This window comes from Silurus meridionalis, chromosome 7, assembly GCF_014805685.1.
Source record: "Silurus meridionalis isolate SWU-2019-XX chromosome 7, ASM1480568v1, whole genome shotgun sequence".
Lineage (NCBI taxonomy): Eukaryota > Metazoa > Chordata > Actinopteri > Siluriformes > Siluridae > Silurus > Silurus meridionalis.
The window spans coordinates 2208069-2223709 of record NC_060890.1 but is presented as its reverse complement, the minus strand read 5'-3'; the positions used below and the strand labels follow the sequence as shown (position 1 = coordinate 2223709).

General features: G+C 35.0%; 1 protein-coding gene across 1 annotated transcript; it reads left to right on the top strand.

Annotated features, from left to right (window-relative positions):
• The first annotated feature begins 6258 nt into the window (after positions 1-6258).
• LOC124389069 (uromodulin-like) lies at positions 6259-13550 on the top strand. The gene is made up of 10 exons (XM_046854297.1): positions 6259-6321; positions 6660-6719; positions 7425-7436; positions 7760-7783; positions 8348-8452; positions 8965-9149; positions 9671-9825; positions 12709-12951; positions 13033-13195; positions 13305-13550. Exons 2-10 carry the CDS (start codon positions 6668-6670, stop codon positions 13374-13376), a joined length of 1011 nt encoding a protein of 336 aa, XP_046710253.1. The 5' UTR covers positions 6259-6321; positions 6660-6667; the 3' UTR covers positions 13377-13550.
• The last annotated feature ends 2091 nt before the right edge of the window (positions 13551-15641 follow it).

The window sequence follows — 15641 nt, the reverse complement described above, 5'->3', positions numbered from 1 at the left end:
CTGTTGGCCTAAGAAGCCTACCTAAGTGAGTATTCAGGGCTGAACAGTTCAGAGCCCACGGAAAGATCCTTTCTTTATAGTAGAAAGGGGGCCACCTCCGGGGTGAAGATTTGACTCACTTTTGTTTTGTTTAGCTTTCCATGATACATGCTCTAGGTCTAAATTCTATAACAATATGTGCATTGTTGTAATTACACTCCGAATTTTTCTTGTTCTCTTTGAACACATTATTCAGTGAGAAAAAAACTATTACATATACCTGATAATACTGCTTATAGACATATTGAACAAGCACTGAGAAACAATTGTCTCATGATGTCTTGGAGAACGTGAAACAACTGCTGAACAAAGTTTTTTGAGAAGATTAAGAGTTTGTTTACAGTGTTGAACACTATTTTGTTTTAGGAATGATTCTTGTATAGATTGTTGAAATTGTACTTTGTATGTTGCCATGTTTGTATGTTGCCAGGCCTTGATTGGAGTAGTGATGATGAAGGATTATATGCATATAGGGACAGAATAAATTCTGTTCCCAGGGACAGAATGAATTCTGTTCCCAGGGTCAGAATGAATTCTGTTCCCAGGGACAGAATGAATTCTGTTCCCAGATGTTCTCCCTGTTCCCAGGGAGAACATCTTATGTTTTGGTATGTGATGCTAAATCATAAATGATTTAAAGTGGCCATTTTTAGTGTTAAGCACACTGGTTCACACACATTCCTTTGTCTGTTTAGTGTCTATAGAATATTTACAATGTTAGTATGTAAGGTATACAGGAAGTCTTTATCTGGGCTAAACATATCTTCGTCCAGTATATCCTCTTGTCCAAACAGGAAACAACTTTAGTTCAGCTTTCATTCCAATATGCATGTGTATACATTTGTCTGCTGCCTGCAATAAACCTAAGAAAAACATTGCTCCATGCTGTGTGCTGTGTAATATATATAGGCACCACGGGCATTGCAGGTCAAATGGAAAACCTCTCCAAGAATTAAGTTTCGTTTGGGAATGAAAAAAATCTAACAAAGACCAAAAAGGTGGTTTATGGATGTGGTGAGGGAGGACATACAGGTGGTTGGGTTGAAAGATGCAGATGTAGAGAACAGGGGGGTATGTAGACGGATGATCTGCTGTGGTGACCCCTAATGGGAGAAGCCGAAAGAAGAAGAAGAAGAAGGTAAAATGTCACCACATGCATGTTTTAATGTTTAATGACAACACAACTTTGTGGACGTTCTCATTAACCAAATGCTTTAGAAGCCATCCTGATTGGTCTTCCAAGATGCAAGATGTCTGACCAGACTGTATATATCATCAATGCTCTTGTTTTTTATTCCTTGCCAGTTTCATTATTTTCCTTTATAAATTGAGATACAGATGAGATACAGAAGTTTTTCATTTTTTACTGGACAAATAGCTTATTATCTGCTGAATATTTGCAAACTAATTCCATTAATTTATAAATAATTCATATATAAATTTCTAATTTCACAATTAACATTCTGGTGAAATATAGTTAATGGGATCATCAGTTTTGGTGAAAGGTTTGTCTTCAGGTAAGAAATGATCGGTTTCTCAAAACATTTGTCAATGATAGGGTGAGAGGGTCAAGACAGCAGTCATTGATGATAGGTGTAACAGCCTGTTTTGGTACTGGTCAAATTATAGTTGCCTTTAAGCAGGTGGGAAAAACTGCCTGGACCAGGAACATGGTGAAAAGGTCAGTGGGGACCCCAACCAACTGCTTTGCATGGGCCTTGAGCCTGGAATGCCTTCAGTGCCAATAGTTTTACAATATGTGCATTTATCCTGCTCAGGGTGGAGCACACATCAGTGGTGAAAGCTCAGCCATGTTTGTTAGATCTGTGTTTTCACAGCATAAAATGAGTTGAGATCATCTTTTAAGATGGCGTCACTGATTGAGGGAGTGCTGTTGAATTGAGTTTTGAGTTGTAAGTTCGTGGATGTATCAGGGGTCAAGGTTATTGAAGTTGTTCTCAATGTGAAGCTGTAATCCCTTTCTTTAGATTAGCCCTGGATAGGTTGTATGCTTCCCCATTGCCAGACATGAAATCAATGTCACACGTCTTTAGCATATGTTAAATACAGGTAGTCCCCGACTAACAATGATGCATTCCATTTGATCTTTTATACAATTTTCTCAACTATTCTCCTATGATCTTTATTATCTGACGATGTACTTCTCCAATGGCAACTGGAGACGACCCTGGTCCATCCTATTCCTCGGGACCTGACTATTGTTCTTCCTCTTTTAACTTTTCCCCTTAGTCTCTATATTTTTACACACTGTGCATCATGCACATGCCAGTCCCTAATAAACCAAACCTACTTTTATACTATTACTGCTGTTATTATTTTATATCCTTTATTATTAAGTTTATAATCATTATATTCTAAACCGATATAGCTACATTTCTCAGCATATCACACATTCCTACTACAGATACTCATGTCTATGTGTCTTTTGCATGAATTTGCATTTTAAGTTTGTATTTACCACGTTCAGGTTTAAAAAAAATGTATTGTTTTTTTTTCCTGCTCGAATAGATGCATGTGTCATTTGCATACTTTTGACTGATAGGTATGTTTAGACTGAATTAAAATAATTATATGTAAGACATCTTTATACACGTGCGTTCCTGGATCCTGTCGAACGAGTTTGGTTGTTTTGTCACGCCAAAAATATTAAAAGAGCAATAAAAAAGAAGGACAAAATGATAACAGTATGCTTACCTTGTTTGGCTTAAATATAGAATTTCCATGCCAATATATTCAATAATTTGGATAGTAGACAATACTCTGAAAGAAAAAGGTTTACCTTCAAAAAAGGTTTTATTTTGTTCTGGGTATTGTTTACAATGATATATTTGTGCAGTGGAGGGATTTTCCAATCGCAGCTTGCAAACTCTCTTGGCATCACTACAAGGGTTTTGAGACTGTGATGGACCTGTCAATATCAAATGAATTTCAATTCATGCATACAGGAATGTTTCCTGTACTTGCAAAACTAGTACTGCATGTTTGCTTTGTCATACCAACATAATAAAAATAAGGAAGCAGGAATATAGGTGTGTTTACTCCGAACCAACATTATAAAGTATGAATACTGTTTTGTCAAACTTATACAAGTTATAAGTACAACTTATACAAGTTAATAATTTTCATAATAGACATTCTCTTAATGATTTTCTTGTTATTCAAGCTAGCAAAAACCTTGTTAACCCCCTGGTTTTGTATACACTGTATTTATTAGCATTAAAGTCTACAGACTATAGAATTTAAGCATTTTGAAGTGGAATAGTCAAGTCAAGTCAAATCAAGTTTATTTCTATAGCGCTTTTCACAACAGACATTGTCTCAAAGCAGCTTTACAGAAATCAACAGTTAAGATGAATGGTGTGTATTTATCCCTGATGAGCAGCCATGGCGACTGTGGCAAGGAAAAATTCCCTTTAGATGTTATGAGGAAGAAACCTTGAGAGGAACCAGACTCAAAATGGGAACCCATCCTCATTTGGGTGACATCAAGACTGTGATCATAGTATTTAAACAATACAGAACACTGGAGAGTGAGAACTAACATGAGCACTGGAGTATAAGATTATAAGTAAATGTTCTTTCTACAGTCTTATACAGTCATTATGGTTATAAAACTAGGAGCTACTGAGCAACTCATAAAATAGCTCAACATCTGAGATCATCACAGATCCAGCACCAGCTTCTCCATGCCAGAGCCTTTAAACACTCAAGGAGGTCCATGGTCCAAACTTCACACATGAAGTGGGATCCAATTGGCACTGGTACATCTCTAGTTGGTAGGGGATGTTTGCGGGGTCAGCATCTACTTCATTAAAGGTCCACAATCGTCATGGTGTGGGACGTGACTGGGGCTGGAGCAACCTCAGGATGCCTCGGGATGGGGAGAGAAAGAGAAACCGTGGAGAGAATGTAGCGTAGCTGCTGTTCATGATATTAACAGCACAATTTGATAATGTGTATGTGATCAGATGTTCTGGAGCACAAGGTTATGATATGTGCTGTGTGTTTTGTGTAGGCTTTGCTTAAAAGATACATTTTTAATCTGCACTTAAACTGGGAGAGTGTGTCTGAGCCCGGAACACTGTCAGGAAGATTATTTTACAGTTTAGGAGCTAAATGTTCTACCACATTTAGTGGACTTTGCTATTCTATATATAGATTATTTTTCCTGGTTGAACAAATATTTAATTAAGTACAATATGACATTTATTTGATATAGAATTTTAGCTACAGAATGTTGAAGCTCCCATTTTTTGTTTCACTTTAAATTTGGGCAAAAACATAGCAGAGGTTTTATTATCATTATTATCATTTTCTTCCAAATCATTTGTTTATATAGTATTATGGGGTTATTTTGCATAATCAGACTTATAAACAATTACTTGGATTAATTAAATTGCTTTTAGTTACTTTATTCAAATACCATAAAAAATTAAATGATCGTAGGTCAATTTGAATAATATAATTGTGTGTGTGTGTGTGTGTGTGTGTGTGTGTGTGTGTGTGTGCGCGCATCTGTGAGTGCGTGTTGGAATGTAAGTACATGTGTTCGTTCACATTCAAGTTTGAGCAATTTTAATTAGGAAGGTTTGATTTGCATGGCATGAGGAACATACTTTTGTTTTTATTAATCTCTCAGCGGAATCTTAATCTCAGTGGAGTCTCATGGAATATGTCTCAGTGTCTCTTAGTCATAAAATTTCAGTATCCAGTTGCAGTTGGGGGTTGGGGCGGGGCTCAAATGAAGTCTATGAACATCATCCTTATATAGATCTTCTTGCTCCAAGAGATTGTTAGACTCAAGATGTTGTGTGATTATAACCAGCCAGACAGTGCTGATTGTGTTTGTCTGAAAGCAAAGGGTGACAACTGCTTGTTAAAGATGCAATTAAAACTATTAGGTGTTTCAATACACGTTTTTTTAAAAGTGTGTTTGTATGAAGGCATCATAATTACAGACAAGAGGTTTAGCCTTTAATGTTTGGAATGCCTTGGCACATACGCCTTCTGTTTTTAGTGTTCAGGAAGTGAAAGTAAATTCTTTGTGAATACCGATTGTAATCTCTCAGGTGTTTAATCCATGCCTTTCAGCATTTATCCATGCTTTCAAGTATCATCAGATAAGAAATATCTTGATGAAGGTCCCCTCATCTATGCACGTGCTGATGTAGCCAAGACATGTGAGGAAGTTTGCTAAAAGCTCCAACATCCTCTGAAAAAGCTGTACCACCAGTACCATGGACAGCAAGCTGGCTGAATATATTTACATTTGCATATATTACAATCTGGTATTGGAATAGAGATGCTGGTGCGCTTTTTTCACTAATGCCTGAGTGGACTATGCGAGGTCCTTTGTGTGAACACCACCGAAAATGATGCTGGTGACCCACTTTAGTGATATTATTGCCAGTGAGCGTGGGGTATCTTCCCTGTCCAGTTTTCTGAAGTCTATTACAACTTCTTGGTCTTGTCAGTGTTAAACTGCATCTCTTTCCTGTATACATGGTCATCTCACAAAACTACCAGTATAGTGTCATTTGCGAATTTTACAATAACATTAAAGCTTTGTCTGGCCACATAATCTTACTCCATAGGCTGCAGTGTTGAGGGTCAGTGAATGGGAGATTTTAATGCCAATTCTTTCCACCTTACCTAGACTAACTGAGTTAGGGCTCAAGTTTGGAGAGCATCTTAATACTGAATGCTGATCTAACGTTCACAAACAACAGCAGGTTTGTTGTTTTGTAATTGACACATCAATTTGTCAATCAATTAATTATTGTATTTATTAGTATCATTATTATAAGTAGTAGTATCATTAGTATTATTAGTATGACATATTTGTAAATGATTATTTAGAGAGATTTAGATTAGAGAGAACTATAACTATTCTCTGTTTTCTTTTTCCTGATGTTATTAATTCAAATATTGCTTTTCATATTACTCAGAAACTGCAGAAAGCATATACTCCTCTGTCCTAAAGATCCATGACATAGCCATGACAGTTTGACTTGTTTCAAAACACTGATACTTAGGACACAAAACAAATGTCTCCTCACGAAATTGTACCTCGACAACAGATTATTTAGTAATAATTTGCAATAATTACATTAATGAGTTGTCCAACAAGAAAATCACACCTGACTGCTGCATACTTTAGGTTTGCTTCCTGTTATGATCCTTATATATAGCCATGGGGATTCTCTCCTGATTTAGACCATTCCACACTCTGCAAACATTTTTATCACAGACTACAGCCTGGTATGATTTGAACCAATTTATTACTTTATAAATAATTGTATTTATTTATTCATTTATACAAAATTATTAATGAATGTATTTGTTTGTTTTGGATTCATGCTTTTCTGTAAGCTAAGACATAGGCTAAAATTTGTAAAATGCATACTATATATAGATAGATAGATAGATAGATAGATAGATAGATAGATAGATAGATAGATAGATAGATAGATAGATAGATAGATAGATAGATAAGATAAGATAAGATAAAATAAGCAAAGATATTACTCTTGAAATTTACTTTCTCTTTTGGGAGAGATAATATCAATGATAATTTGTCTCTTTTTTCCCCATCCTAGATTATCTGATGATAATGGAGCGCCTATTTCTGCTGGGTCTCACATGCCTGATCTTTATGCGTAAGTCCTTGTTTGGTGTTGTGGATTATATGTCGTGAATCTACAATAATTTACTCTAAGCGTTGTCAAACCTAAGAATTAGCTCTAGTTGAACTATTTACCATGCTGTACTACAGCTGTAAACATCTCCATCAATGCTAGGCTAATAGATAAAGGTTATTAGATGGTTTAGTGTTTTGGAATGATTATTATTATCTGTGGTACCAACTAGGTTTCTGTTTTTCTTGAATGTGAGTGTCATTAGTCACTCAATTTAATGTTTGGTTTAATAACTGAAACATACAATTGGGTTAAAGGTTCCAGCTAAAAAGCTGGGACAAGGAGATGAGAAGAATAGAGAAAGTAAGGGACAACAAAGATGCTTGAACAAATGAGTTGTTAGCCTCTGCTAGCTGTCATGGGATACAACCAATGACAGTAACTGGTAGAGACGTTTTCTGTTTTTTATTAATTGAAAGCAACACAAAACTTGTGAGTGGATTTTGCATTTTGAAGTTTAGATAGATAGATAGATAGATAGATAGATAGATAGATAGATAGATAGATAGATAGATAGATAGATAGATAGATAGATAGATAGATAGATAGATAGATAGATAGATAGATAGATAGATAGATTTGTAATTATAATTTCAATTACACGATTATAATACAATTTTGCTTTTCTCTTGTTCTCTTTCTCAATATGACCGATGCCACCTACAGACACATCAGCAGGTAAACATTCATTGTATGATTGTCTAAGACCATTGATATTTGTGTTAATAAGATGAAAAATTAATTTATTTTTAAAATCTTTTTTTTTGTCTGGTGGTACCATTGCAATAAAAAATTAACCATGAATAAAATCTGAATTAGAATTCAGAATATTGATCCCATATGGGAATAGTTTGGATGCAATTTCTCAAGATTAAACGATTGTTTTTCTTTTTCTTTTATGTAGTCAATACATTTTAAAATAAACTGAAGGAAAATCAGTCAATTGTATAATTTCCTCTTACTTTTGCTTTTCTCTGTCTCTTCCACAATATGACATCAAGCGAGCCCTGTAAACTCAACAGAAGGTAAACATTCATTGAGTGTGTGCATAAAGAATATATATATTTTTTTTCATATTTTATTTGATAGAACCATCCCCAGCCACTCTCAGTGCCGGTCCCAAGCCCGGATAAATTGGGGAGGGTTGCGTTAGGAAGGGCATCCAGCGTAAAAACATGTGCCAAATCAAACGTGCGGAGGATCCGCTGTGGCGACCCCTAACGGGATAAGCCGAAAGAAAGTTTATTTGATATACTTATAAATGCAAGATGTTAGAAATATTATCCTCTTTGGTAGAACAATAAAATGACACACTCCTCGTGAAAATGTATGATATATGATGTGTTAAATAACTAAAAAAACTAAATTGTAAAAAACTAAAAATGAGAAATATAAATAAATATATAAATGAAGGTTGAAATATATTGAATGAAAAGCAGTAACTTGTATGTAACACATTACTTGAAGCCATTTCTCCTGTATTACACATCATACTATAGAATTCAGTGAACGAGCTTCCTTTCGATATATTTGCAATATTCAATAAAATTGTGGTGTAAATATTTCTTTCTGCTTGACTCTCTTTGTAGGGTGTGAATCCATGTTCTGTACTAAGAATGAAGTCTGCTGGAAGATACATGGAGGCTATGGCTGTGCCTGTGGGAACAATACAAAGCCCAACCCATACACTTATGGTATATTGCTCATGTTACTGTTGTTTGTCTTCCACATGGAACATGCTCATTTAAGGCCCTATTTAAAAGCCTACATGGATTTTTTGGGTCAATATTCAAAGTGGAGGTTTTAAAAAAAAAAAAAAAAAATATATATATATATATATATATATATATATATATATATATATATATATATATATATATATATATTTTTTTTTTTTTTTTATTTGACTCCAGCTTCTTTAAGTAGAAATGAAAGGATATTTAATTAAAAAAAAACTCAACATTCTTTTAAATATAACAGTGTTTTTTTTGTTGAATAACCAGTCATGGAGTTTAGGAAAGTTGTGCCTATTATTATTATTATTATTATTATTATTATTATTATTATTATTATTATTATTATTATTATTTTTATTATTATTATTATTATTATTTTACATGATCCTTTTTATGAGTTTCTCTTAAAGTTAATTAAACATTTGTCTGATTTTTTTTTTCTGTTTTTTTTTTTTTTTTTTTTTTCTCAGACGCCATTGAAACATGTTCAGGAAGTACTGGATCACTGTCTTTGTCTCGCTGTCAGCTCTTTGAGGCCGGATATTCTATAGACACCCTCCACCTTAACAACCCAAGATGCAAAGGAACACTCAAAGAAGGCAGCTTGGTGTTTTCCTTTGACAGCCATGACAAAATATGTAACACATCTCTGCAGGTACAAAACAAGCAGTATTTTGTCATATATTTGTGTTTAATAAATAATTTAAATTAGGAAAGAAAGAAAGAAAGAAAGAAAGAAAGAAAGAAAGAAAGAAAGAAAGAAAGAAAGAAAGAAATGTTAATATAAATGGCCATATTAAAAAAAATTATGAAAATTTAATGCAAATATAAACAATATAATGAATGCATGAATGAATGAATGAATGAATTAAAGAATTAATATCAGGGATAAATAAATGTCACATTTATCAACTGGTTTGCTTATTTAGCTAATTTATGCGTACAAATATTAAGATCACCTCGTAAACATAAAACAGTGTAAAGAGGTTGATGGCCGTTTATTTATAACAACACGCTTACTTTAGTTTAGTGTGGCTATTAAACTCAATATAATAAAATTTCCTGTCTACTTAATGGAACACTTCAGTATATCATAGAGCAAATTTTAATGCTGAGTCCTTAGTTTCGTAATTTTTCTAATTTATTTTCTTTGTGTTTTTTTTTGTTTTGTTTTAGAATAACGGCACACACATCATCTTCATGAACAGTGTTGGGACAACTAATGGGACCGGTGTGATCAGTCGCTCTGAAGGCCTCAACATCAATTTTTCCTGTTCCTATCCAGTCATCGAGAGCATCTCCATGCCTCTAGCCATCTATGCCAACAAAACGTAGAAACATTTTATGCTAATCTTTTATGCTAATTCTTTCTTTTTTTAAAGCTTCAAACAGTTTATTTACATATAACTTGTTGTATCAATTGACATTTTATGGGCTATTCAAGTAATAATTGTTATAATTTATAAATAAGTAATACAAATTTTGAATTGAAGCATATATTTGCATTTATCATACTGTTTTTGATACACTATATAGAAATAGTTTATAGGGTTTTTTTTTAAATATATTTTTAGAGACACATTTAAAGATCTGAAATCAAGGTCAGCAATGGGCAGGGCAGGGCAGGGCTGGGCTAAGCCCACCCAAATTTGCATCATGCCCACCCAAACAAAGTGAGATTTTATCATTTTAGCCAAAGGGAAAGTGAACTCTGTCTTCTGATTGGCAGCCTACAGCCAACGAACAATAATCATTCTGTGCCACTCTTACCCAAAGCCCTGCTCCTACCCAAAGCCCTGCCCCACCAACACAGGATAGTTTTTCACCCCTACCTCACTTTCAGTTCACCACATTGTGAGTGAATTTTGCATTATGAAGTTTAGATAGATAGATAGATAGATAGATAGATAGATAGATAGATAGATAGATAGATAGATAGATAGATAGATAGATAGATAGACTAAAATTAGCCTATGCCTCTGATGTGCTAGCAGCAGCATTGCTATAGACACATGCAGCACTAGGCCTGCTTACAGGCTTAAAAAACATACATCACATGTCAAGTTGTAACGGTAGTTGAATTAAGTGTAATTAAAAGTCAGTTAAAAAAGTCCTAAAAAGTTTGTAAGCAGGCCTAGTGCTGCATGTGTCTATAGCAATGCTGCTGCTAGCACATCAGAGGCATCGGCTAATTTTAGTTTATTCTCCACAAGCCCTGCTCCTCCTCAGTCTTCAAAAAGTGTCCTAGAGCAGACCCATCTCTTGGCTGTTTTAAACCCAGTTCAGGCAGTTAACGATTTCAATAAAGACGCACTATCAGAGCTTATATTAGCTAATCACCCAAAGCATGTTATTGATAGCGGTTGCGGTATGCAGCTCATTTAATCCCTGCTGTGTGTAAATATCTGCAGGAGTATAAAGAAGCTTTTCCTGAGTTGCATAAATTGTGTGTAACAGCCCTGGAAATTACTGTGTCAGCATAATGTGAGCGTTCCTTCTCCACACTGTTCAGAATCCTAACCCACTATCTACCTAGCTCAGGGGTGGCCAACCAGTCAGATACCGAGAGCCACATTTTTGACTGTGTTACCGCAAAGAGCCACATTATACACATGGGCACACATGAACATCACCCATCCCTTCCTCTTACACACACACACACACACACACCTCTGCTCAGCCAGATTTATTGTAAATGTCACACCCAACATAATGACAGAAATCGACTCCTAAGACCACAGGACAGTCATTTTTAGTCTCACACACAAACTCTGTTTAACCAAGTCCAGAAACAAAAATATAATAATTTACAATAGGGTTTTTCTTTTACTATGCATGTTACTTAGTGGGACTTTTGGCATTCCTTGCCTTTAACAATCCCCTTCAAATCTGCCTCGTATTCCGTTGTTGCCACTCGAAGCAATTCTTTCACATGGGTGTCAGTCAGAACAGATCGATGCTTTGATTTCACGTGTTTCAGGGTAGAAAACACAGACTTTGTGTGTGGTTTTTTTTTATGTGCGTGTTCACTTCGCTTGAGTTCAACACGGTATTTTCGTCAAATGCGCATGTGCGTGAGATGAATATACCGCAGGGGTGGGCAAATAATTTTTACAAGGGGCCACATGAGAAACCTGAATTGTGTCAGAGGGCCACACCAACGATAATATTTTAGGGATGCACCGAAATGAAAATTCAATTCAAGGCAATAAAATCCATATTTTTTTGTGTTATGCCTTTTGCCTCGGCACCAGCACTGGAAAACTTTCCTGCCTTTTCAAAAACGTCCACTACAGACGGAGTGCGCATGCTCGGATTGACTTTACTTTTCTGCATCGCGTTCTTCTCATATTTAGAAGGCAATCGGGATGTTTGGATTTCAGGTGATAAATTAAACCCGACTTGGAGAAACTCTTTGCAGATACACCCCCTCTTGAAATTTCAGCATTGCATGTTTTGCAAATCGCTCTCCGCACACCGCAGACATGTTGCTCTTATCCAGATAACTGTGTGCTGGCTGCGCTTTTTTATTGCGTCATTACAATTGTATTTCTGCTGTGTTATTTCGGTGATTTAGGTTTTTCCGAAAATTTTCGGTGCATCCCTGTAATTTATGATTGGCCTCATGCCAAGGTCTGATATACCGCAAAGTTTCCCAGTGGGGGGAAAGCTCATTTAAGTCTTGAAAATACCGTATTGAACTTAAGCAAAGCAGGTTGGTCACCCCTGACCTAGCTAGACAGAGAAAAGAAATCTGGATATAACTGATAAACAGTACACATACAATTGCAGTTGGTTATAAAGTAATAAAGTTTTAAAATATTTTTTAGAAATTGTGGCAAAGAAGAAAAATGTTTATATAATATTAAATAATAAATTGAGGGGGAAAAAAAATTCAAATACAAATGTAAAAAAAAGAAACTTTTATTTTATATCATGTTTTGATTTTTGTCCTGATGTTTGCTACAATTTAATTTTATTTGAGAACAAATCTTATCCAATTAAAAAAAAAATTTATGGTGTTTTTAAGTTTTTCGAAGTTGTTTCCATGATCTCTGTTCAGTTTTAGTTTGAATTTAGTTTATGATTGGCTGAATTGGCCCTGTCTGAAAGATACATATTATTGTACCATATGTATCATATTATTATTAATTTGATTTATTTTTTATTTTTATTTTTAAAATCTTAATGTAATTATTTCTTTGCTCATCTAGTGTCATCTACAAGGGTCTGTCTTCTGAGGGCTATTACCAGATCACCATGATCCCGTATACTAATGCTACATTCGATCATCCGTACACTGGAAATGTGACCCTAAAAGTAAACGAACAGATGTACATAGCTTTGGAAGTGACTCCGTTTGACAGCAGTCAGGTCGCTCTTGTGCTGGACCACTGCTGGGCCACTCCTTTCAACCAGAGTGACTCTTTCCCCCAATGGGATCTGATCGTTAACGAGTAAGTGATAAACACACTGCCTAAAAATGTGACTATGATTTACATATCATTTACAGAAAAGTGATTCAATCCTCTTTCCAGGTGTCCAAACAAGTATGATAGCACAGTGAAGGTGTTTCAGAACGGCAACTCCACAGTCAGCCAATTCTCATTCAGGATGTTCACATTCACCGGCTTCTCCAACAAGATCTACCTGCACTGCAAGGTCCATCTCTGTCTGAAGAAGTCAGGAAACTGTCCAGCGGTACGTTTTCCAAAAATAAAAAAAAAATTACTTAAGAATATTCGAAAATGCTTTTGAATTTGCAATGAATTCATACATTTTCTCCTCTTGATCTTATTTCCTCTTTTAGCAATGCCCTCATCACAGAAGACGCAGATCTGTGGATTTCTTTGACTCAGCTTTCATTTCCATGGAAGTGTGATTCGTCTTCTTGAAACTTTCTTTGATTTTTTTTTCCTTTCTTGTTGCCCTGAGAATTATAATCATTAAGCAATGATATGTAATCAAAACAAACGGTTCCTATCCGTAAGATTTTGTAGGTGATTTTATTCTACTCTACTGAATTAATCACTAATAATAAATCTGTCAAGCATTTTACACTTGTTAGGTGTTTTTATTACTTTGCATACGTACATATTCAAAGTTGTCTTGACTAATAAATGTCGTATTTACTAATTAAAAAAGTAACCGTTTCTAAAGTAAATAAAAGGCCAGAACAAACACAACAAATAAATTAAGCAATAAAAAAATAAAATATACAAAAAATAAAATAAAAACATATCAAAATAGCACATGCAAAAACAAAATTTAAGTATAATAACATTCAATCAATAAGGAAGTGTAATGAATGTATTAATTATAAAATAAATAAATCGCTGGGAGGTACTGGTGCAGGCATTAAGTTCTCTATAAGGATACAGTAGGATTATTTGTGATAAATTGAAAATAACTATAGTAGTACTATATACAATAATATTAATAATAATAATAATAATAATAATAATAATAATAATAATAATAATAATAATATTTGCAAGGTCCATCTCTGTCTGTAACAGTCATAAAAGTGTGCACAGGTAAAGGTTTCAAAAGTTAAAGAAAAGATACTTTAGAATATTAAGAATTCCCTTTAAATTCACAATTAATTCATCCATTTTCTCCTCCTCATCTCATTTCCTCTCTTAGACCTGTTCTTCTAAAAGAAGACACAGATCTGTAGAATTCGATGACTCGGCTTCCATTACCATAGAATTCTGATTTTTTTCATTGAAACTTACAATGCTATTTTTCTTTTTTTTTTTTTTTAATCATAAGTGATTTCTGGGTATTAGTGATAACTGAGTATTACTCATCTGCATTGCTTTAATTAATGATAATAAATCTTCATAATCTTTATACCAATTTATTTTTATTTAATGTTTTAACCTTGTGTATTTTATGGTATATCTGCAGTTATAACTAATAATCATATACAATAATAATAATTATTAATCATACCATAATAATTAAAAATACAATATGTAACTTAGTATGTATTTACAACTATAAATCAAACAAGACCTAACACAAATAACAAAATGATCTTAAATATTTGTATCTTACATACACTGGGGCAAAAAAGTACTTAGTCAGCCACCAATTGTGCAAGTTCTCCCACTTTAAAAGATGAGAGAGGCCTGTCATTTTCATCATAGGTACACTTCAACTATGAGAGACAAAATCCCGAAAATCACATTGTCTGATATTTAAAGAATTTATTTGCAAATTATGGTGGAACATAAGTATTTGGTAACCTACAAAAAAGCTAAATTTCTGGCTCTCACAGACCTGTAACTTTTTCTTAAGAGGCAGGCAATAGGTAAGCAGCTTGGTGTGAAGAAATCAACTGTGGGAGCAAGTATTAGAAATGGAAGACATACAGGACCACTGATAATCTCCCTCTATCTGGGGCTGCGCGCAAGATCTCAGCCCATTGGGTCAAAATGATCACAAGAATGGTGAGCAAAAATCCCAGAACCACATGGGAGGACCTAGTAAATGACCTGCGAGAGCTGGGACCAAAGTAGCAAAGGCTACCATCAGTAGCAAACTACGCCGCCAGGGACTCAAATCCTGCAGTGCCAGAAGTGACCCCTGCTTAAACTAGTACATGTCTGGGTCCGTCTGAAGTTTGCTAGAGAGCATTTGGATGATCCAGAAGAGGATTGGGAGAATGTCTTATGGTCAGATGAAACCCAAATAGAACTCAACTTGTTGTTTTTGGAAAAGAAAGAATGCTGAGTTGCATCCAAAGAACACCATACCTACTGTGAAGCATGGGGGTGGAAACATAATGCTTTGGGGCTGTTTTTCTGCCAAGGGACCAGGACAACTGATCCATGTAAAGGATAGAATGAATGGGGCCATGTATCGTGAGATTTTGAGTGAAAACCTCCTTCCTTCAGAAAGGGCATTGAAGATGAAACATGACTGGGTCGTTCAGCATGACAATGATTCCAAACACACTGCCCGGGCAATGAAGGAGTGGCATTTTAAGGTCCTAGAGTGGCCTAGCCAGTCTCCAGATCTCAACCGCAAAATCTTTGGAGGGAGTTGAAAATCCATGTTGCCCAGCAACAGCCCCAAAACATAACTGCTCTAGAGGAGATCTGCAAGGAGGAATGGGCCAAACTACCAGCAACAGTGT

Excerpts from the sequence above, each read along its gene's own strand:
- LOC124389069 (XM_046854297.1), top strand. The coding sequence starts at position 6,668 with ATGATAATGGAGCGCCTATTTCTGCTGGGTCTCACATGCCTGATCTTT. Across the intron at positions 8,453-8,964 it reads GCCCAACCCATACACTTATG|ACGCCATTGAAACATGTTCA; the intron begins GTATATTGCTCA and ends TTTTTTTCTCAG. Across the intron at positions 9,150-9,670 it reads TATGTAACACATCTCTGCAG|AATAACGGCACACACATCAT; the intron begins GTACAAAACAAG and ends GTTTTGTTTTAG.